At 34.0% G+C, this 23247-nt stretch overlaps 2 protein-coding genes across 2 annotated transcripts; one reads left to right on the forward strand and one right to left on the reverse strand.

Moving 5' to 3' along the window:
- Positions 1–811: 811 nt before the first annotated feature.
- On the reverse strand, positions 812–17977 carry LRRD1 (leucine rich repeats and death domain containing 1). The gene is made up of 5 exons (XM_063098648.1): positions 16052–17977; positions 12609–12807; positions 3857–4018; positions 1663–1780; positions 812–998 (listed from the first exon to the last, which is right to left on the reverse strand). Exons 1-5 carry the CDS (start codon positions 17975–17977, stop codon positions 812–814), a joined length of 2592 nt encoding a protein of 863 aa, XP_062954718.1.
- A 1067-nt stretch (positions 17978–19044) lies between these two features.
- Positions 19045–19595, forward strand: LOC134380607 (large ribosomal subunit protein uL22-like). The gene is made up of 2 exons (XM_063100628.1): positions 19045–19080; positions 19122–19595. The coding sequence occupies exon 2, from the start codon at positions 19155–19157 to the stop codon at positions 19593–19595; it is 441 nt and encodes a 146-aa protein (XP_062956698.1). The 5' UTR covers positions 19045–19080; positions 19122–19154.
- Positions 19596–23247: the final 3652 nt, after the last annotated feature.

Below are 23247 nucleotides of genomic sequence, written 5' to 3' on the forward strand. Positions count from 1 at the left end.
GACTACCACAAGCTGTGCATGATATACGAAGACTCCAAGACTTATAACCTACCAGCAGAAAGAGTGCATTTTCCCCATTAGCTCTGCAGAAAGGTCCAAGGGAAACTTTATGGCCTGGCTTGAGTTAAATGGCTTTCCCTGAGTCAATCACTATGAATTTAAGTGGATAGAAGAGCTAGATGATAGTGGCTGCAGGGGAGAGGGAAGAGGGCTGCATATGACAAGGTCGCCTCCACCTAAAATATATGCAATGCATACTCTCTATGAAAGAGGGTTGCTGATAGCAGAAGAAAGGGAGAGACACACATTACAGGCAAGACAACAGATAGCCACTCTACCAGTCCTGTCTGGACACTCATTAGAGAATTGCTGGCCCTGCCCCCAGTTTATATTTAACAAGTTATCCTATTCCTAATGGAGAAACAGTAGGGATGGTCTATTTGTTTCTGTTTTAAAGCCAGCATCTAAAAAGAAACAGCTTTCTAACTCCAATGAAAGTCACTAATAGCCTTATTACCTATAAATCTTGGGCTATATAAAAGCATTATATAATGGAAAATTTGTAATTGAATTATTTTCAAATTCAATATCATCATTTCAAGGCAACTGAACAAATGCACAAAAGAATGTCTCTCATTTTATGATAACATTAGAGTGCTGGTCATAAATTGTTATCATCTCTTATGAATGCATGAAAAAAGACATGACATGTAATTCTCTTGTGATAAAAGTGAAGTGAGATGGATCAAAAATACAGTTTCAATTATATAAGTGCATCATAAGTTTTCATTTTTTATTATTGATCCATTGGTTAGAATTTAATTGCACGTGTAAAGAGATTTAAAGCTGTTATTTTGTCCATGATTTCATATGCTCCTATCATGGTTAGTGCCCGAATTAGTCGGTCTTTTAAAGCAGTAGTACTTATTGATAAGTTGGAACTTTCCGTTTTCCATGTAACAAGTGCTTGGTGGACTCTTTCCCTTAATGACACACTGCTGAAAAAATTTAAAATAATAATTACTTTAATTATCAATTAAGAACACTGTTTTAAACTACTTAAATATTGTATATCTAAGATTTCAAACCAATTTACCAGATTGAAGTGAGGATAAAATTAATTGGTGAAGAGAATCTATGTAAAAAGTTTAGTACAGAGCTTGGCACATAGAAAGTGAATGTTAGCTCCATCCCATCCCTTATTTCCTTATAGAAAAGCAATAATTTAATTTACATTCAATTCTCAAGACCTCACAATAATTGTGGATCATTTACTATAATCAGTTCATTAGGACTACTGTACTACATACTTTACAGTTGACTTCATTTGATTCTCATGACAACTCTCTTAGGTAAGTATACCCATTTTACCAGTGAAGAAACTGAGGCACAAAGAAGTTAAAAGACTTGCCCAAGGTCACGAAGCCAGCTGGGATTAAAAGCCAAGTAGTCAGTTTTCGAGCCCATGCTCTTTACTACGCTATATGGCCTCTACGCTATATGGCCTCCCACCGTGGATCACAAATACGTAATAAACTAAAATCAGTCTTCTACAGTAAATTAGAGTTTATGTTAATATGAATATTTCAAAACCATGTAAAATCAATATGATATAAATCAAAATATAAGAATAAACTAGTACCAAATATTGCTCATACATACCTCTTTGTAGGCGTATCAGTTTCTGAATTTGCCAGGTTTAGTTTTTGACGCAAAAATTCAAAATTTGTTTCAGTGATGTTTTTGGCAACTATTTTGAATATCTTCTCTAAGATTTTCTCTGTATTACAATATGAAAAAAAAGTTGAGTTATCTCTTTTGAAAAATATACTCTATTTTCAGTTACTATTATATCCAGGTTTCTTAGTTCTGTGCTTCTATCAAATGTACATGTCAAGTAAAATTGAAATGACAACATGTATCTAATATATGAACTGACATTTGAGCCATTTGTTCCATTTCTTTTAAAATCTGAAAAATTCCACAATTTAAAATGGCTGTTTAAAAGGATATTATAAGCAACTTCAAAGTTGTTTCCAAACTCTGCCTCTTTTTTTTTCTTGGCAGCTGGCAGGTGCGAGTTCCAAACCCTTGACCTTGGTGTAATAGCACCACACTCTAACCAGCTGAGCTAACTGGCCAGCCCTCCAAATTCTTTAATTCTTTTAGCATTCAAAATGAATTTAACTCCTTCCTTCAATTCTGGCTTTTTAATGTACTTCTTTATATACCAACATGAGAAACCAAGTTCACATCTACTATAAATATGGTGTATATGTGCATATTTTATATTCAAATCACTTATTTAATAAGTGTTGGCTTAGAAATCAGCGCTTGTAGTTTTTTTCAAAAAGCTTCCAGCTAATTTGAATAGGTCCATTTTTTGTTGACCAAGATACTATGCGATTTTTCAAGCACTAGAGATCTCCTACCTGCCATGGTCATCTCAAATATGTTCTAGTCTTTCCATTTTCAAAAATTTTATATACACTACTAATCCCTCAGGCTAGATTGCATGCTAATGATGTAAGTAAAAATTCTAATTCCCTATTTAAAAGTTTATGAAAGGGAACCTGTTTTCATTGTTAATTGCAGAGTAAATACATCTCCCATGCTGACTTCTGCCCACCCTCAGTGGATGACAAGCCTGCAATATGAAGGCTCCTTGGGCATAGAGGAAGGAGATAAATGACTGGAGCTCTCTTATTTTTGCTCACATTGATCTGTTGCCATTGCCTATTGCACTTATCCCATGGAGGCTACACCCACATGAATCCTCCTTCCTTGGGAACTTGAGAAACAGAATTTTATTAAGGAGGTTCAATCACGTAACTTCATAGCCCTTTTCTAATTAGCACAATCAGCTTACACAGCAAGTTAAAGAAGACAGCTACTTTGACTTTTAATTTTATCTCTTAGGTCTTCCATCAATGAGACCCAAGTCTTGCAAATGCTTCTGAATGATAGCCATGTATATGAATGTATATTGTGGCTTACAAAGAACCGTACATTTTTAGTTATCTCACAAGCTTATGAGATTATGCTGGTACAGACTCCTGATTATGTAGACAAGGTACATGATAGGATGATTTTGAGGGGCGGTTTTCTATATTTTATTTCCCCAAATCTAGATTGATATTTGTCTATTACAGTAAATTGGATGACCAAAACCTGGATTCACTCTGAGGAGTGAGAATGAGTGGCAAAGTCAGAATCCTAGAGAAAAGTCCAATTGTTCGGAACCCAGCCCCAGGGAAAGAATTGGACAGTGAAGCTTCCCTCCCAAAGACTTGGAGAAATCAGTCTTCCATCTTGGCCAACGAAAGAACATTTAAAGAAAATGAACCTCCTGTCCAAAATAATCAGAGGCACACAATGGAGAGCTCAAGGACAGAAGGCATAAAGACTGTCTAAGGATTTCAGACAGATGGTAACAGTGGGCCAGAAACTGACTGGCATCAATGGAAGGAATTTGTGGACTTCCTTCAAGGCCAAATACGTCTTTTAGAACAGCTACATCTGGTAAAACAGATCAGAACTGATAAAGAAATCTGTGTGTGAAATCTCTTGAGTCTGGCCAGAACCATGATGAAAAACCTATTGAAGGGCATTAAGGCCAATGGGAAGGACGCAGTCCACCCCTCTACTTGGATTTGCCTGTTTTCAATAGCTCAGTTTGTAGAGACCTGTATTAAATAATCTGAATTATCAAAATAAACTCCTAACCTTTGGAAAAGATGATAAATATTTCAATGTCTCTTCCAGATTGAAAGCCTCCAGTTAAAGCAAACTATCTTTTAATTTACAAGTGATATCAGAAAATGACTGGTAAGATTGTCAATCACTTATCACCTACCATCTCTTTCATCTGCCCTCTGTAGATAGTGTGCAATAGTATGCAACTGTTTTCCTTTACAGATTTCCACTGGAGGTCTTAGCAAAGGGTTGTCATCAAAATTTATTTTCTTCAGCGAAAAAAGATTGTAGATAGCAGTAGGCAGAGCTGTCAGGTTATTTCCTAATAGAAAAAATTTTAACTGAATTATACCTTCCTATAAAAGAAAATTATGGAGACAAATAACAACCATGTATGGGGAATCTAGTATGCCTTGTTAGCAGTGTACCAGAGGACATTTACAGTGCTGGCAAGTCACAAGTTTCTACTGATGTCCATGTGCTAGGAGTGAAAAGGAGGGTGTATAGAAAATGAGCTGTGGTTCCTTCCTCTCCTAAAGGTGGCAAAAGGAGTCAGGAAACTATCCTTTTATAATACAGCAAAGGACCTTACAGAGTAAGAGTGATGGTAATTTTTAAAATAAACTTTGTTCAGAATAATTTCAGATTTACAGAAAAGTTGCAAAGACTGTAGCAAGTTCCTGTATACTCCTCACCCAGTTTTAGATTCTCCTAATGTTATCTCACATTATCACACTACATTTGTCCAATCTAGGAAACCAACAATGATATTACTATTAAGTAAACTCCAGACTTTTTTGGACTAATTAGTTTTGTTTCTTTTAAATCAATGTTCATCTGTTCCAGGATGTCACATTGCATATATTTATATCCTCTCTGGTCTGTGACAGTTCATCAGTCTTTCCTTGTTTTTCATGACTTTGACAGTTTTAAGGAGTACTAGTTAGGAATTTTGTAGAATGTTCCATAATTTAAATTTGTCTAAAATATTTTCTTATAATTAGACTGGGATTATGGGTTTTGGGAAAGAATATTACAGAAGTGAAGTGTCCTCATCACATCATATAAGGGATACCTAGTATCCACATGATATCACTAGTGATGTTAACCTTGATCCCTCGGCTAACGTAGTGTCTGCCAGGTTTCTCCAATATTATGTTATAATATTTTCCTTTCCATACTATATTCTTTGGAAGCTAGTCACTAAGTCTAAGCCACCCTCAAGGGATGAAGGGATTAAGCTCTGCCTCCTTGAATGTAATTTTTCAGTATCATCTTAATACAATATAAACCTAATATAAAAAGTTAAATTGTGGCAAAAAATTGAGGCCTAAAGTAGTTTGCTTTTACATTATTTATATATTTTATAGTTATATTATTTATAAAAATAAATAAAGGAACCTGGTTCCTTTCAGTGGAAAATGGTATTTAGATCTGGATATTAGTCTTGCTCATCATTTCTGTGTGTGTGTGTGTGTGTGTGTGTGTGTGTGTGTGTGTGTGTGTGTGTGTGTGTGTGTGTGTGTGTGTAACATATATATATATATTATAAACCTAGATTTATATATATACATATGTATACACAGATGTAAGTATAACATGTATGTTATAAATCACAGTATATAGTCTTTAGGGACTGGCTTCTTTCACTTAGCATTTGTATTTGTCTGTTTCTTTTGCTTGTAACAAAATGCTTGGAACTGGGTAATTTATAAGAAAATGAAATTTATTGCTTACAGTTTCAGAGGCTAGGAAGTCCAGTGTCCAAGGCACACATCTGGTGAGGGTCTTGGTGGTGGTGACAGTGACCCAGGGATCTCACATGGCAGAAAATTGGCAGAGCACAGAGAAACTAACCTTTCATGTGCTCTTCTTTTAAAGCCCTCAGAACAATGCCCATGACCACCATTATTAATCCGTTCACAGCATGGTGCTACAATCTAATCAACTCTTCAAGGCCCCACCTTTCAATTACTATAATAGGATTTTCCATCCTCAATAGTTACAGTGGGAATTAAGCTTCTAATATATGAACTTTGGGGACACAATTCAATCAATCCACAGCAGCAGTTGAGATTAATCAATGTTGTTTTGTGTATCAATAGTTTTGTTCCTTTTTGTCATCATCATCATCATTATTATTTTTGGCAGCTGGACAGTACAGGGATCCAAACCCTTGATCTTGGTGTTATAAGGTTGCACTGTAACCAACTGAGCTAACCGGCCAGCCCCATTCTTTTTTATCAATAAGAAGTATTTTGTTATATGGATGTAAATAATTTATCCATTCGTTAAATAAAGAACATTTGAGGAGTTTTCAATTTTAGTGATTACAAATAAAGCCACTCTATATGTTTGCACTCAGTTTTTTATGGAACATAAGTTTTCATTTCACTTAAAAGTGTATTGAAATGTGATTGATGGGTCATGTGGTAAGTGTATTTATACCTTTATAAGAAACTACCAAACTGTTTTCCAAAGTTGTTTATTATTTTTCATTCCTGCCATCAATGCATCATAGTTACAGTTACTCCATATTTCAACAGTTTTTGATATTGTCAGATTTTAATTTTAGCTATTCTAACAGTGATATCTCATTGTACAGTTAATTAGCATTTCTCTAACAATTAATGATACTGAGCATATTTTCTTGTTCTTATTTGCCACTCATATACATTCTTTGTAAATTATCTCTTCAAAACTTATATCGATTTTTATTGAGATGTTTGACTTCTTAGTTTTGTTTTCAAAGTTATTTTTTACCAATTCAGCAAATACATTTTTTCTAATCTGTGGCTTATCATTCTCTTAACAATGCCTTATGAAGAGCATAAATTTCTAATTTTGATGGAATCCAATTTATCAATTATTTCTGTTTATGGATTGTGATTTTGGTGTTGTATCTAAGAAATCTTTGCCAGGGTTACGAAGAATTTTCTTCTGTGTTTTTATCTGGAAGTGTTTTAGTTTTAGCTTTTACATTTAGGTGTGTGATTCATTTTGAGTTAATTTTTTATATGGGGTGTGGGATCAAAGTTTTGCTGTAATTGTTGTTTGTTTTGTTTTGTTTTTTTGGCTCTTGGACATCCAGTTGTTCCTGCACCATTTGTTGTAAATACTATTCTTTCTCTCTTGAATTACCTTTGTACATTTGTCAAAAATCAATTGACCGTGTCTGTGTGGGTCTATTTCTAGACTCTCTATTCTGTTCCATTTATCTTTGTGTCTATTGGCTTGCCAATACCACATTGTCTTCACTACAGTTTTGCATAAGTCTTGAAATCAGGTTGTGTGAGTCATCCAACTTCGTTTTTCTTCTTCAAAATTATTTCAGCTATTTTAGTTCCTTTGACTTTTTCTATAAATTCTAGAATTACCTCATTGTTTTCTAAAAAAAAAAAAAAAAAGCCTGCTGGGATTTTTATTGGAATTGAGTTGAATTTAGAGACAAGTTTTGAGAGAACTGACATGTAAGCAATATCGAGGCTTCCAGTTTATGAACACTACGTTTTCTTCACTTATTTAGGTCTTGTTTCAGTTATTTTATGATATGTCACTTCCAAGATTAGGTTTTTAAAAATACTGCTGCTTCTGTCTTGGGCATACTCTCTCTCTCTCTCTCTGGTATCACCCATTCTGGGAAAAAACAGTTGCCATGTCATGGACAGGCTCATATGGCAAGGAACTAAAGCCTGTTGCCAACAGCCATATGAGTAAACTTGGAAGCAGATCCACCAGGCCCAGTCAAGCCTGACTGCAGCCCCAGCTGGCAGGTTGACTGCAAGTCATACAGGACTCTGAGATAGAACAAGTCAGCTAAAATAAATGCTCCTGAACTTAAGCAGCTAAATTTTGTGGAAATTTGACAGGCAGCAATAGGTAAGTTATACAACAGCTAAAGGCTAAAAATATTTAACTGATGTGTATGAAGAGCTATTTTCGTCCAGCCAACTTAAGTGCCTGATGAAGTAAGAGCAACAACAACAATAATAACAAATATCAACATCCTTTGGAGGGAAACAGATTATAGAGTTCATGATTCAAAACAGAGGAAAAAAAGAAAATGTGGCTCACTTCCAAGAGAGAAGATGACTCAGTTGTTGTAGTTTACATACAAGTTTTTAAAACAGCTAGTATAACTATGCCCAAGAATGTAAAGAAAGATATGCTCATAGTGAATGAAAATCTTAGGAGGAAACATAAACTATAAAAAAGAAATAAATGGAAATACTGGAACTGAAAAATACAATATTTGAAATAAAAAATTAATTGGATGGATTTAACAGCAGAATAGAGATGGTAAAATAGTTCATAAACTGGAAAACAGATTGATAAGAGTATACGTATGGACACACATACATACACATCACAGAGATTTATTTATTTACCACAGAGCTTTAGGGACTTGTAGGACAATATGAAAAGGTAATTAGAATTCCAGAAGGAGAAAAGAGAGAGAATGGGGCAGAAAAAAATATTTGAAGAAATAATGGTTAAAGAATCCCCAGATTTGTCCATATTAAAATATATGGACAAAAGGCTCAGTGAAATCCAAGAGTATAAATATACAAAAAACCAGACCTAAGAAGGATGTCATGGAAAATGGGAAACAAGGTCCATCAAAGAATCAGTATCCACTGAAACAACCATAAATTACCAAAGACTTACAGAATAACATTTTCAAATCTTACAGCAACCGGGAGACCTCTTAATGATTACCAAAAAAAAAAAAAAAAAAAAAAAAGCAGCAGAATTTTGGTAAGAATATACTGTGGCTTTTTCACTCACCTGCCGACAATCCCCAATTGCCCAGCATGGCAGCAGCAGCCATAGGGATGGCAGCAAAAATTGCTAGGGAAGCTTGCTGGTGTCAGAGGGCTAATATGGACCTTGTTGTTAAAATACTGTGTCTGTGCATTTTGACCTGTCTTGTGACCTGTCAGTCCCTGTTAGGACCTCTCAGTCCATGAGGGACCGGCACAGAGGCTGGCCTTTGTCTTACTCCCCCTACTCAGGTTACAGCTGCTTTCCTGGTGGTGGTTATTGTAATATTTAAAGACATGCACAGCCCTGTAATTCTTTTGTTCCTCTTTTCCTCTCTTGCTGTCCTCCTTTGTTCTTGTTAATTTCCACACACACACAAAAATCTGTTAGTACTAATAAATGAATTGAGCAAAATTGCAGGATACAAAATCAACATATAAAAATCAGTTGTTTTTATACATTAACAATAAATAATCCAAAAAGGAAATTAAGAAAACAATCCCATTTACAATACCATCAAAAAGAATAAAATACTTAAGTCTAATATACATTTTACTTTTAGAACTACAGACAGACTGGAGAAAGAGAATGGGATGCAAGAAATATTTGAAGATATCATGACTTAGAACTTTCCAGAACACTTGAAACATGTCAATCCAGAGACACAAGAAGCCCAACAAAAGCTAAGAGGAGTAAATAAAAATATATCCATTCACAGTCACACAGGCTAAACTCACAGAAATCCAAAACCAGAAACTATTAATATTTGCAAAGGACATATCTGATTAAGGACTGTTATCCAAAATACACAAAGAACACTTGAAACTCAACACAAGAAAACAACTTGATGAAAAAATGGGCCAAAGACTTTAAGAGCCCTCATCAAAGAATATATACAAATGACAAACAAGCATGTGAAAGGATGCTCCATATTATACATCATTAAAGCAACAATGGGATATCACTACACACCTATTAGAATGGCCCAAATCTGGAACACTGACATCACCAAATGCTGACAAGGTTGTAGAGCAACAGGAACTCTCATTAATTGTTGGTGGGAATGCAAAATGGTATAGCCACTTTGGAAGACAGCTTGGTGGTTTCTTAACAAAAGTAAACATACTCTTACCATATGATCTAACAAATACACTCCTTGGCATTTACCCAAAGGAGTTGAAAACTTATGTCCACACAAAAACTTGCACATGGATGTTTATAGCAGCTTCATTCATAATTGCCAAAACTTGGAAGCAACAAAGATGTCCTTCAGGTGAAATGATAAATAAACAGTGGTATATCCAGATAATGGAATACTATTCAGTGCTAAAAAGAAGTAAACTATCAAACCATGAAAAGACACAGAGGAAACTTAAATGCATAATAAGTGACAAAGCCAACCTGAAAAGGCTACATAGTGTATGATTCCAACTATATGACATTCTGGAAAAGGCATGACTATGGAGATGTAAAAAGATCAGTGCTTTTCAGGGATCGGAGGGGGTGCTGTAGATTGGATGTCCCCTCAGCCCCATTGAGGCTTAATCCCCACCATAACCATTGAAGGTGGGAAATCCTATTATGGTAATTGAGAGATGGGGCCTTGAAGAGATGAATAGATTGTAGGACCATGCCACGGTCAGGGGCGTGATTTGGAGGGCTTTAAAAGGAGAGCACACCAGGAGCTGGCTCTCTCACCTTCTGCCATCTTGCAACGTGAGACCCTGGGTCACTGTTGCCACTACCAAGAGCTTCACTAAATGTGTTCCCTGGACTTTAGACTTCCCAGCCTCAGAAACTGTAAGCAATAAATCGTTTTCTTTATAAATCATGCTGTCTCGGGTATTTATGTTATAAGAAACATAAATGGACTAATACGGGAGGGATGAATAGGCGGAACACAGAGGATTTTTAGAGCAGTGAAAATACTCTGTATGGTACTGTAATGGTGGACATGTCATCACACAATTGTTCAAGCCTTACTTGTACGTTCTATAATGTACCACTCTAAGAGTGAACCCTAATATAAACTATGAACTTTGTATGATAATAATATGTCAATGTAGGTTCATCAATGTTACAAATGCACTATTCTGATGAAGAATGTTGATAATAGGGGAGACAATGCATATGTGGGGACAGGGGATATATGAGAAATTTCTATACTTTCAATTTTGCTGTAAATCTACAACTGCTCTAAAAAAAATTTAGTCTTAAAAAAAACAACCAATGATGAAAAACAAGTTAACTTCTAATTAGCAAATTAGACTGACAGATTCTCAACATTAATAATGAAAGCCAGGAGACAATAGAATCAATAGGATAAAATATAATGAATGTCAATCTAGATTATAAATTAACTGCAAGTTATCTTTTAAAAATGAAGGCAAAATACAGATGGGATGACAGAGTAAGGACTTCCAAAAAATCTGCTCCTCCATAAAACCAATCAGAACACTGGCAACAGTTGTTAAAATGAAAATTTTCAAAACTTCATTTTGAAAACTGAAGTTTTCACATTTCAAAACTGAAAATTTTGAAAATTATTTGTTTTAAAAAAGGCTGAATCTTGGCAAGAATAATGAGCTTTTGTAGCATTTGAACTTGTGTTATTCCCATTCCTTTATTCCCAGATCCATGGTAAACTTTATGAAATAACCAACATATACCTGCACAAGACAGCTTACTGGGAGTTCTGGGGGTTCAGGAAACAAATGTCAATTGCACTATATCTGACTAAGTATTGGTGTATTACTGTAGGTTTTACTGTCCTACTAGTATTATTATAGCAAAGAGATGAGCTTTGTTTTTAATCTAAAAGTCCTCTAAATTTAATAAGATGTGGAGCTCTGGTTATAAATGCTGCTTCTAACTGAAAGATACAATCCTGTAAATTCAACTGTTCATGTGATTAGCTGGTACAACCACTATGGAGATCAATTTATCAAAATCTAATGAAACTTAAGATGTACGTATGCTCTGATGCAGCAATTCTACTTATAGCTTTATGCCCTAGACAAACTCAAGCAGATGTAAACCAGGCAAGCGTACAAGGATGTTTGTAATAGAAAACAAATTGGAAACAACCTAATTGCCTATCAACAGGGTAACCAACAAATTAACCATGTAATTGAATATTATATAGCATTTAAAATGAATGAACTAGTTCTACATATATAATTAGCATGGATTGATTTTAGAAATACAATGAATGTAAAACACAAGTTACAGAAAATACAATGATATAATTTAACAAGATTTAAAAACTCAAAATAGTACCACTTTTTATTGGGAAATATATAAGTATAAAATTATGGATAAAAAAGATATCCACCAGTTTCAGTGTAGCGGTTACTTCTACTTTGGGGAGAAGTACAAAAAAAGTTTCAACTCTATTATTTTATTTTTTAACAATCAAAAATATCTCAAGTAAATATCACAAAATGTTAACATCCCAAAATGTTAGCATCTTATATCTAGGAGTAGGTATATAGGTGTTTATTATTTTCTGTAAGTTTGAAATATTTCATAGTCAAAATTATTAAGAAAAATATCAACCTAATATTTGTTGTATTTCGGGAAATCTTTTCTGTTATCTTCAGAGTGAGCAATTTACTTTTTTTTCTACTATGCAATTTTTATTTTGTTTTGGTTATTGTAGTACTTTATTTTGTAAGAGAGTGTGTACGATATTAGAGTACTGTAGGGTATAGGAGTGGGATCAGGGAAGCCAGCAGAGAAGGGGGCCGGCCCGTGGCTCACTCGGGAGAGTGTGGTGCTGAGGGAAGCCAGCAGAGAAGGGAATGCAGAGAAAATGCTGAGCCGAGGTTGCATAGGTGTGTGTGGAGGGAGAGGTGAGGTCAGGTTCAGAAAGGGAAGAAATACTAAACGACTGGGTATAGGCAGAGAAGACAGAAAATAAATGAAAATATGTTCTGCTTCCTCAGCTGGATCATAACCTCTCTCAGGGCAGAACTGGACATTATACCTTGCTCTCATTTTCTGTACCTAGGATAGCCCTTTTCCTCCGTGGGCACTTAATACATTATGTTGACTCTTTGCCATGCTGTATCTTGCCAGCAAAATTTGCAACCAGACATTAATACTCTACTTATTGATTATGCTTATTGATTATGTTTAACACTCACCACTCAGGTTTAGTTGCTGGAGATCATTTAAAGATAGAAAAGATGGTGGAAGATAACTTATTTGATTGTTGTATGCATGTAAACTAACCAAACTTCTTAATTCCCCTATATTTTTTGGAATCTCTTTTATTGCATTATTTGAGATATCAAGTTCTTTAAGTTGAGTCATATTAGACAGCTCTTCTGGAAGTCTTGTTAACTGTAACAAAGATTAAATAATTATACTTTTATAATACATAAGTATTTATATAACTAAAAGTTTTTGTAAAATCAAATGGAGGGAGGGAGTTTTTTTGTTTTTTTTTTTTTCTTGGCTTGCTTTTGTTTTAGAAAGGAGATATTTACATTATGTCACAGATTCTTTGTGATTCCTCCTTCTAGCTAAGACCCACAAGATGTTGTGTGTCTTCCAAGTACCTCTCCAATCTGACTAATGCTCTCAGTTCAACCCTGTGGCTTGCTAACCCACTTTCCTCAGTCTCCCAACACTCAGTGTTCATTGCCTCTTAATCCTTTTCTTCCATCCCTCAATCTGACCCTGTTTTGACTTCTTCTCCCTGATGTCTCTTCCAACTGCTCCATCCCCCATTTGATCTTTTCATTCCTACTTCATCTCATCAACATTGCTCCTTGGAATCTTAAATGATTTGATATGCATGTTTTATACTTAAATTCCTAGTACAAAAAGTGTTGCAAAATAACACTCTGTTAAGGGGACAAAGTATGCATATTTAGAGAAATAAGGCCCTTGCAATTGGCTTTTGAAATAAAGGAAGTTTTGTTACTGAACAAAAGAATTTTGAATATTTAAGCCCCTCAGAAATAATCAAACAAGGTATATACTGAATTAGGTGCTCAATGTTCTTCCAGATATAAAAGAAGCATAAAAGACAGTCCCTAAGTTCAGATTAATGTTTAATGCAGGGGAAAAAATACACACATATGAAACAATCAGGAAGCAACATGAAGCAATAGGTGTCAAAATAAAGAATACAAGTAATAACAGATGTATGAAAGTTTAGGGAAGCTACATCAAACAACTAAAGGAAAGCTTCATTTAGAAGGTGAAACTTCGTAGAGGTTTAGAGATCTTGATTCTTGTTTGATTTTTAGACAGGGCTCTTTAGCTGAAAAACTTATGGGACAAAAGTCCTTAGGTAGGAGGCAATGGCTTACAGCTAGTGGGCAAAAAGCCTATCTAATCAATTCTAATCAAGTAAATGTTGATTCTCCGTTGATTCTTAGGACATGCTTCTTGAGAGGAGTTCTTGTAAATCTTTTTTTCCAGATGGTGACTTTTGAAATGATGATGCAATGATACGGACTATTGCCTTTAGCAATCACCCACTTTAAGTAGGCAATAGATATGCAGTCTGACAGGCAGGTATGATACACTGAGAGCAGTCCTCTGGAATGAAGTCTGATAGCTTTGGCAAGACCTGCTTAAAGGGAAGAGACAAGTCGGAGGATAGCCAAGAGGCTCCTGCAGTAATCGATACATGAAACGAGTGATGACCACAGACCAGGATAAAGACAGTGACATTGTAAAATGAGGAAGATTACCCAAGAGCTTTTTCAGAGGAAAAATGAGATAATTTTGATGTAAGATTAGGTATATGTGATGATGGAAAAGAAACAAAGATAATTCCATGATTTTTAGCCTGGAAGTTTTGAAGAAAGTTGGCATCACAAACAGAAATGGAGAAGTTTTGAAAGGAGTTACACTGGAAAGAAAAATGAGTTGATTTTGAAGTTATGCAGAGTTTGAAACAACAAAAGGACTGAACATAGAATTTCCAGGGAAAATTGGGAACTATGGGATGAGAGTACTGGTGTAAGGTCAGCTCTAGTTATGGAGATTTGGGGATCATGTGCTTTTTGTATAGATTTGGGGACCAAGTGACAGCAGGTGTGATGAGGTCTAGGAAGGAGTTAATAGAAAAGAGAAAGTTAAAGACATGACCTTGGAGACACCCACACTTAAGATACAGGAGGAGAAAGTAAGGATTATTAATCAGTCAAGGAATTAGCTGATGATTATACTGCAGAACTAAAGTGTCTTTTAGTGCAAAAGCAACTTTTTAAACGCAACCTGTATTGTTAATTATTTCATCTACTTAAGAAAGTATCCCCTGGGGGCCGAGCCTGTGGCGCACTCGGTAGCGTGCTGCGCTGGCAGCGCGGCGACGCTCCCGCCGCGGGTTCGGATCCTATATAGGAATGGCCGGTGCACTCACTGGCTGAGTGCCGGTCACGAAAAAGACAAAAAAAAAAAAAAAAAAAAAAAAAGAAAGTATCCCCTGGAATTGCCTTTCTGGAAATGTATTATATAAAGGTATTATGTTTACAAAAAGGTCAAATACATTTGGGAAATATGGATTAAATAGAGATAAACCAGTTTCTTTAGCACAGGACTCTTCAGAGCCTGTGATACATCAATATCCATTGTGATTCTCCAAGAGAAGAACCCAGTGCTTCTTAAAGCTGTTTGATCACAGACACTGCCTTCCCCACCCCCCTCCCCTTTTTTTTGAGCAGATGCTCATGGAACTAGGGATTTTAGGATCAGACTTTGGGAAACCTTGCTTTAGATAATAGTCCAACATTAAAGATAGCTAGATAATAGCTGTGTTCTTTTCATTAGTTTACTGAGATCTTAATATTCAATAATGTTTTAATTTTCAAAAGGTATTTCCATAAAATTGACTCTTAGAGTTTTGAATAAAATGAAATTTTGAACTATAAGAATTTTTATTCTCATTGATCTAGCAATTCTTTAGGGAAATTTTCCTAAGGAAATAGTCCAAAATATGAAAAAGGCTATATTTAGAAGAAATTCATCACAGCATTTTCATGAAGAAAAATTATGAATTCATAAAAGGATTATTTATATAAATCATGTATTGGTTGTAAAATTATTGGGAAGATTGTTATATAAAGGAGAAAAGCTTATGATATGTTAGGTAAAAATAGAAGAATTTAAAGTCGAGTGTACAGTTTTATTATAATTGCTTATTAAATCATATACATAAGCAAAAAAAAAAAAGATTAAAGTAAGTTGTATCAACTTATGCCAGTAGTTGTATTACAATGCATGCTTATGGAATGATTTTTTTAACTTCTTTTCTCAATTTTCCATAAAGTGTTTATATGATATTTGCAACTTTAAAACTCCTTTTACAATTAAACTGAAAAAGAAATCTACAAAATTATCAGTTTTAATTGCTTCACATATCATTTTAATGAAATACTTTCCTGTAAAGCTTTTGTGTTGTGAAGTATATTTGTAAGCCATGTTTTGAGGAGGAAAAGCCTATGCTTAAAAAACAAAATATTCCAGCTAAGTTTAAAACACACACATGTATACACAGATATAATACAGCTTAGATTCTGATCCCCTCTAGTCCTTCCTTCCCCCAAAGCCCCAAATATCAGTCTCTTACCTTTCTCCCATTTATCTGACTTATATTTAGCTCTTCCAGTGATTGAAGTTGGCACAGTTCAATAGGAAAATATATAAACTGATTGCTTGAGAAGTTTAATTTCTGGATTCTTTTCAAGTTGCAGATCTCTGAAGGGATTTTCTGTAATTGATTTTCTGAAAGATCAAGTACTTGCAAATTTTCTAAAGCACACAATTCTATAGGGAAATTTTCAAATTTATTACAGCATAAAATAAGTTCATGGAGTGTTAACAGATTGGAAATAGATGGTGGAATTTTCCTTATTTCATTTTTACCAAGATCCAGATATTTAAGATTAATAAGAGAACATAAATGCTCAGAAAATATGAGGAGTTTGTTTTCATTAAACTCTAAATGAAGCAGTTGTTTACTGAAAGATATATCCACAGGTATTTCTGAAATATAATTTCCATTAATACTCAAATAATAGAGAGAATCTAAAGCACACAGTCCCACTGGAAAATACATTATTTTATTATAATTTAATTCAACTCTAGTTATTTTTCTGCAGTTTTTTATCTCAATGGGAACATCTGTGATTATATTTCCTGAAAATTCTAGACTGCATATATTATTAAGATGAGATATATCTTCAGTTACTCTCACTATATAATTTCTGTTTACAAGGAGTTTTCTTAAATTTTTAAGCTTATGAATGTTCTTAGGAAGTTCTGTTAATTTATTATCACTAAGACTAAGGCATTCTAACATTATACAACAAGAAATATTCTCTGGTATACTTTTTAATAAATTTTTATCAAGCATAAGAATCCTAAGTTCCCTGAAATTCTCAATTTTGTGTGAAATAACTTCCAATTTATTGTCAACCAGTTGGAGTTCTTGAATTTTGAGTAACTGAAAAATTTCCACAGCCAAAAAGGTAAGTTTATTGTGATCCAGTAAAAATTTCTCTAAATTTTTAAGTTCCCTAATTTCTTTTGGCAAACTGCTTATCAGGTTTCCAGTAAGGTTTAATGAAATTAACTTTGGAAGGAAGCATAGAGCTTTAGGAAATATTGTTAACTGATTATATTCCAGATTGAGAACCCTCAAGTTTTTTAAACTAGGCAGAGTGTCTGGTATATGTCTTAATTTATTTTTACCCAAACTTAAAATTTCCAAGTTTCTAAGACTGTCTAAGTCAGAAGGAAAATTCTCAATGTAATTGTTATTTAAAAAGATTTGCCTGATACTCCCAAGCTGTGATATTTCTTTAGGTGTATGTGATATTTGGTTATGATTGACATTTAATATCCTTAAATTATGAAGTAACTGAATTTCAGATGGAAGTGATGATAATCCATTTTCTTGCAAGGATAGAATTTCAAGTCCTAGTAGATCAGCTGGGTCCACCCCTTGAAAAGTTTTGATTTCATTCTTGTCCAAATATAGATATTTTACATATTTGATTTTTAGAATGTCCTTAGGAAATTCTTGTAAACCCCTGGCTTTAAGGTTAACTGTAAAGTTATCTGTCCCTAAGCTAAATCCTTTCTCCTTTTCTTCAGAGATTTGTGGACTAACTTTTTCTACTGTTTCATGAGACAGGATGTCAACGAAAACCTGGCATTCTGCAGTCATCTCAGTTATTGATGATAAACTTTGTGAAGTTTCTGTTTTTGACAGCAGGTTGCTTGTTTCAGCAAATTGAGGATTTTTCTTTTGTTCTTCATTTCTCTTATACTTGCTTCCATGGGAAGATGTTGACTCTAATGTATTTTTCCCTGGATGTGTTTCATAAGTCTGGTTGGAAGGTTTCCCTTCCAGGTAATCAGAAGTCTCATTTAACAAAATTGATGTTTCTTTAATAAATCCAGGCTCCTCCACTAACTGTGATCTAGATTTCTTCCTAAATTGACTAGTGATATCCTCTAGCTCTTTTGAAGTACCCTTCTTCTCAGACATCTTATTTGCTGATATGTTTTCTATCAATACAAGATTGTAATTTGATTTTCATTTTCATGTTTTTTTCCTTTGAACCTACAAAACAAATGTTGATATTAAAAGGAGATGTAATAGAGATGTTAAAATTGCAAATGAATTTTAATACAATTATTTCATTACATAAGGTATAATTTAATAAATGTCAAAACAATACATTTATAACAGACTAATTTTATATATGATATTTAATGATAGTTTATTGATTGCATGTGTTTATCACATGTTGTTCTTGAAATTAGATTAAAACTATACAAAGGGATAAAAAAGATTGAAGAAAATTATAAAGGGGATATAAGAAAATAAGAGAACTCAGCAGATTTTTAGAAGTCAGAAAGGGGATAGCCAGTGGCTTATCATGTCACATGTACAGAGTGCCATTTGAATTATGGACGTCGTAGGTTTATGTATGGTACTAAAATGTCTTGTTCTAACAGATTCAGTACATTATGGCAATTTTCCAATGGGTGGGAATAAAATGTCTTAAAGAAGGGCATCCTTTTTTAAAGAGCAAATTAGAAGTGAAATAGTCCTTGCGTAAACTGCAGCTTGACTCTTTTGTGTGACTCCTGAGATACCAGCACCATCTGGGCAGCACCACTCCCCAGAAGTCTGGGTCCCAGCTCTATAGGTCCCTCCTCCAAGCTTATAATTTCTAATAACCCAGCCTTTTCCCTTTGTCCTTTTACCTCCCTAGAATTGGTAGCTGCTTCCTATATTTACTGTCTCTGTGTTACTGCAGTTCCCCCTTTACCTTTTCAGTCCTCCAATACTTGTCTAAACAACTCCTGTCTATTACACTGGTATGGTTTCAACATTTCACAAACTCTTCCACAGAATAGAAAAAGAGAAAACATTTTCCAACTTGTTTCATGAGACTAGCATTAATATTGATATCAACATCTAACAAAGACAATATGAAAAAGAAAATTAAAGGCCAATTTTACTCAACAACAAATATGCAAAAATTCTAAACAATAGAAAAGTATTTGCTCTTCCAGTGAATGGCCTAAGGTGATCTTTGAAAATGGTTTGCTTTTCACTTGACTCAGAAAATCCCACAAAATTATGCAAATCAAGAGGTTCAAATCTTCATGTTCACTTTACGAACACCCGTGAAACTGCTAGGGCCATCGGGGGTATGCATATCTGTAAAGCCACCAAGTATCTGAAGGATGTCACCTTACAGAAGCAATGTGTACCATTCAGGCATTTTAATGGTGGAGTTTGTAGGTGCGCCCAGGCCAAACATTGGGATTGGACACAGGGTTGGTTGCCCAAAAAGAGTGCTGAATTTTTGCTGCACATGCTTAAAAATGTAGAGCGTAATGCTGAACTTAAGGGTTTAGATGCAGATTCTCAGGTCATTGAGCATATCCAGGTGAACAAAGCACCCAAGACGTGCTGCTGTGCTTATAGAGATCATGGTTGGATTAACCCATACATGAGCTCCCCCGACCACATTGAGATGATGCTTACTGAAAAGGAACAAATTGTTCCCAATCCAGAAGAGGAGGTTGCACAGAAGAAAACGATATCCCAGAGGAAACTGAAGAAACAAAAATTTATGGCTTGGGAATAAATTCAGCATAAAATAAATGCAAATAAAACTAAAAAAAAAAAAAAAAGAAAGAAAAGTGTTCTAAATATTATAAAGCCTGAAATATATAAAGAGGTACAAATTACAACATTTGTCATGATTTTAAAGAAAACTTATAGCAAATTAAATTTGCTTAATCTGCTAAAGGGTGTCCATAAAAAATCTGCAATAAACATTATATCTAGAGATGAAACATTGAAAGCTTTTCTTTGAGGTTGGAAGCAAGAAAAGATTACCATCATCATTACTTCTATTTAACTTATACTGAGATCATAGCTAGTGGCATAAGGCAAGAAAAAATGGTATGAGGATTATAAAGGAAATAATACAACTGGCATTAGTCACAAATAATATAATTATGTATGTAGAAAATCCAAGGCCTTCTAAAGATAAATTATTAGAATCAATAAGAAAATTAAGTGATGCTGCTGAATACAAATCAACATACAAAAGTCAATTTCCTTTCTTATGCTAGCAAAAAGGTGTTAGAAAATGAAAGTTTAAAGAGGTATCATTTACAATTAACAAGAAATATCAAGTACCTAAGAATAAATCTATCAAAAAATGTGCACAAACTCCAGGGAAAAATACTATTTAATGTAACTACAAAATATAATGTGAGAAATTGAAGACACTAAATAAAGGGAATGATATACTATTTTCATATACTGGAAGGCTCAATGTTTGAAAAGTCAGTTCTTTTCAAATTGGTCTATAAATTCAATACAATCCAAGTCAAAATCCTAACTCTGCTTTTATGGAACTTGACGAGCTGATCCTGAAAAGTGTTTGGGAAAAAAAGAGAGTCAAAGATAGTCATACTCTTAAAGAAGGACAACCAGATGGGAGGACTTGCCTGTTGAACGGCAAGACTTATTAAGAAGCTACAGTAATTAAGGTGATAGACAAATAGATCGGTAGAATATATAGAAATTCCAGAAACACACTTGATTATGACATAAGGATTCTTGATTTATGAAGAAGGTGGGACTTTGGAGCATTGTAAAAAAGCCTTTTTAACAGTGATGCTAGAACAAATTGACAATTAGTGAGCTGGAAAATATTTCTGAAAGCTATATCCAAAATGTAGTAAAAAAAGATAAAGAGATTGAAAATTTTAAAAAGCCTATGGAAAATATAATGAGAAGGACTAATATATATATATATATATATATATATATATATATATATATATATGACCAGAGTTCCAGAGGGAGAAAATGGAGATAATGAAGCACAGGCATATTTAAAGAAATAATGTCTATAAATTTTCTAGAATTTATGAAAATATAAATCCTTGATGTACAATATATCCAAAGCAGAATAAATTTTAAAGTTTCATCCAGAAACTACAGAGCATTAAAAACAATGAAAGTAGCATAAGAGTAATCAGCAAGAGGAAGGGAACACCAACAGAGGATGGAGGGAACAGTCAAGATGAGAGCAGACTCCCTGGCAATTACAACGAAAGCTAGAATGTGGAATGACACTCAAAATGTTAAGAGAAACCCACTGTCAATTTAGAATTGTGTATCCAAGCAAATTATCATTTGAAAAGAAAAAGAAAATTTAAAAATTTATAGATAAAACTAGAGCTTCTACCACCAAGAGACTCGTTCTTAAAGAACTTCTAAAAGATATACTTTAAGGCAGAGGAAAACAATATTAGAGGAATAAGGAATAGGGAGCAGGTAAAATGGTAGGCACATAGGGAAATTCAAAGAAATAATGGTCTGCGTAAAACAATAATGGTGTCTAATGCGTGGCATTAAAAAAAGGACAGAAGCTAGATATTATACAATTGTTTATGAGTCAGAATTTCTCCGCAAATATTTTTTAATTACAGGGATAAATGTTAACTTCACAGTGAAGAGGCCCAGTGGATACCATCTTGGCCAAATGATTAAAGCCAGCATCATCAATATATCATGTACTCTTGATATGGAGGACTGAGAATGGAAGGGCATGTCACTTCTGTGGTATTCTTGCCCCAAATGCATAACCTCAGTCTAATCACGAAAAAACATCAGACAAATTCAAACTGAGGAACATTCTACAAAATAACTGACCGGTACTCTTCAAGAGTATTGAGATCATAAAAGACAAAAAAAGATTCAGAAACTGTCACAGATTGGAGGAGATGAAGGAGACATGAAAACTCAATTCAATATGGAATTCTGGATTAGGCCCTGTAGCAAAAAAGAACATCAGTATAAAAACTGGCAAAATCCAAATAAAGTCTGTAGTTTAGTCAGTAGTAGTATACCAATGCAAATAGTTTTGTTTTTTCAATTGCACTATGATTATGAAAATGTTATTAGGGAAAGGTGGATGAAGAGTAGAAGGGAACTAACTCTCTTTACTATTATTGCAACTTCTCTGTAAATCTAAAATTATTTCAAAGTAGAAAGTTAAAAAAAGATCTAAGCTAAAATCTTCTAAGGTCTTTTTTATCTGGGGTAGTTGAGAAATTGTTCAGCTTTAAGACTGTTAAACATGCTTGATAAGGTGACAAAATTTTAAGTTGTTGTTAAAAGGATAGAAGTAGACAATATAAATTTTAGGTTTGTAGAGAGAAAAATGTTAAATAATGGGAAAATGCAAAAGAAGAGGAACAGAAACAATAACAAAGCTCAGATTTTTAAAAAAGAAAGGAGAGAAAAAGAAAAACTGGACAGAAAAATCTTAAAGAAGGTAGAAATAAGTCGAAATATATTGATAATCAAAATAAATGTGAATGGACTATATGCACCAATTAAAAGTCAGATTTGTAAAATAAAATGCAACCTTATGTGTTATTTACGAATGATAACTCTAAAGCTTACGGTCACAGAAAAGTTGTAATAAAAAGGATGGATCCCATGCATATATAAACCTTGATTTATGACAGAGGTAACACTACAGAGCACTGGGGAAGGGATGGCTTTTGAGTCAACTGGGTATCCATATAGAAAAAAAAGATATTTGGCTTCTACTTTACCAGCCACAAAAATGAATTTTAGATGGACTATAGATTTCAATGTGAAAAGTAAAACAAAGCGGGTTTAAGTAGATGACATAGTAGGATGTCTTCATGACCTTGGGATAATAACAACAGATTGGAAGTAACTTAAATGTCCATAATAGGAGACATTAAATAAATTATATTATTTCCATGCCTAGATCTAACTTCAACAGAAACATAACCACTCCAGGCTGGTATGAGGTTTAGTCAATACACTCTTGGCTTTTTTCATTCACTTAGTGTGAAAGGTTATTAAAATAATTTGTGCAAATGATCTTCACTCAAAGTTTCTCAAAATGTGTGGCTTTTGATTTTAACTATAATTTTTACTATGGCTGATTCAAAGTATTTGAGTTTATAATTTGCTATTTTCACAATGTCTTTTGTTGTATTTTAATTTTATGGTTTTTGCTTTTTCTGCCTAGTTTAAAAGATTCTTCTATATTTACTTCTGCATGTGCCACACAGGAAAGAAATAATCCACTCAAATTGGGTAATTCAAGAAAAGTTATTTACAGAAGTGTGGGCAGAGTGTGGCAAAACCACAAATTCTAAAAAATTTTAAGTTTTGCTTTTCACAGTTCTTTGCTCCATATGAAAGTTATTTTGTGTATGCTGTGAGGTAGGGAT

Source organism: Cynocephalus volans, chromosome 6 (genome assembly GCF_027409185.1).
Source record: "Cynocephalus volans isolate mCynVol1 chromosome 6, mCynVol1.pri, whole genome shotgun sequence".
In the NCBI taxonomy this organism is placed as follows: domain Eukaryota; kingdom Metazoa; phylum Chordata; class Mammalia; order Dermoptera; family Cynocephalidae; genus Cynocephalus; species Cynocephalus volans.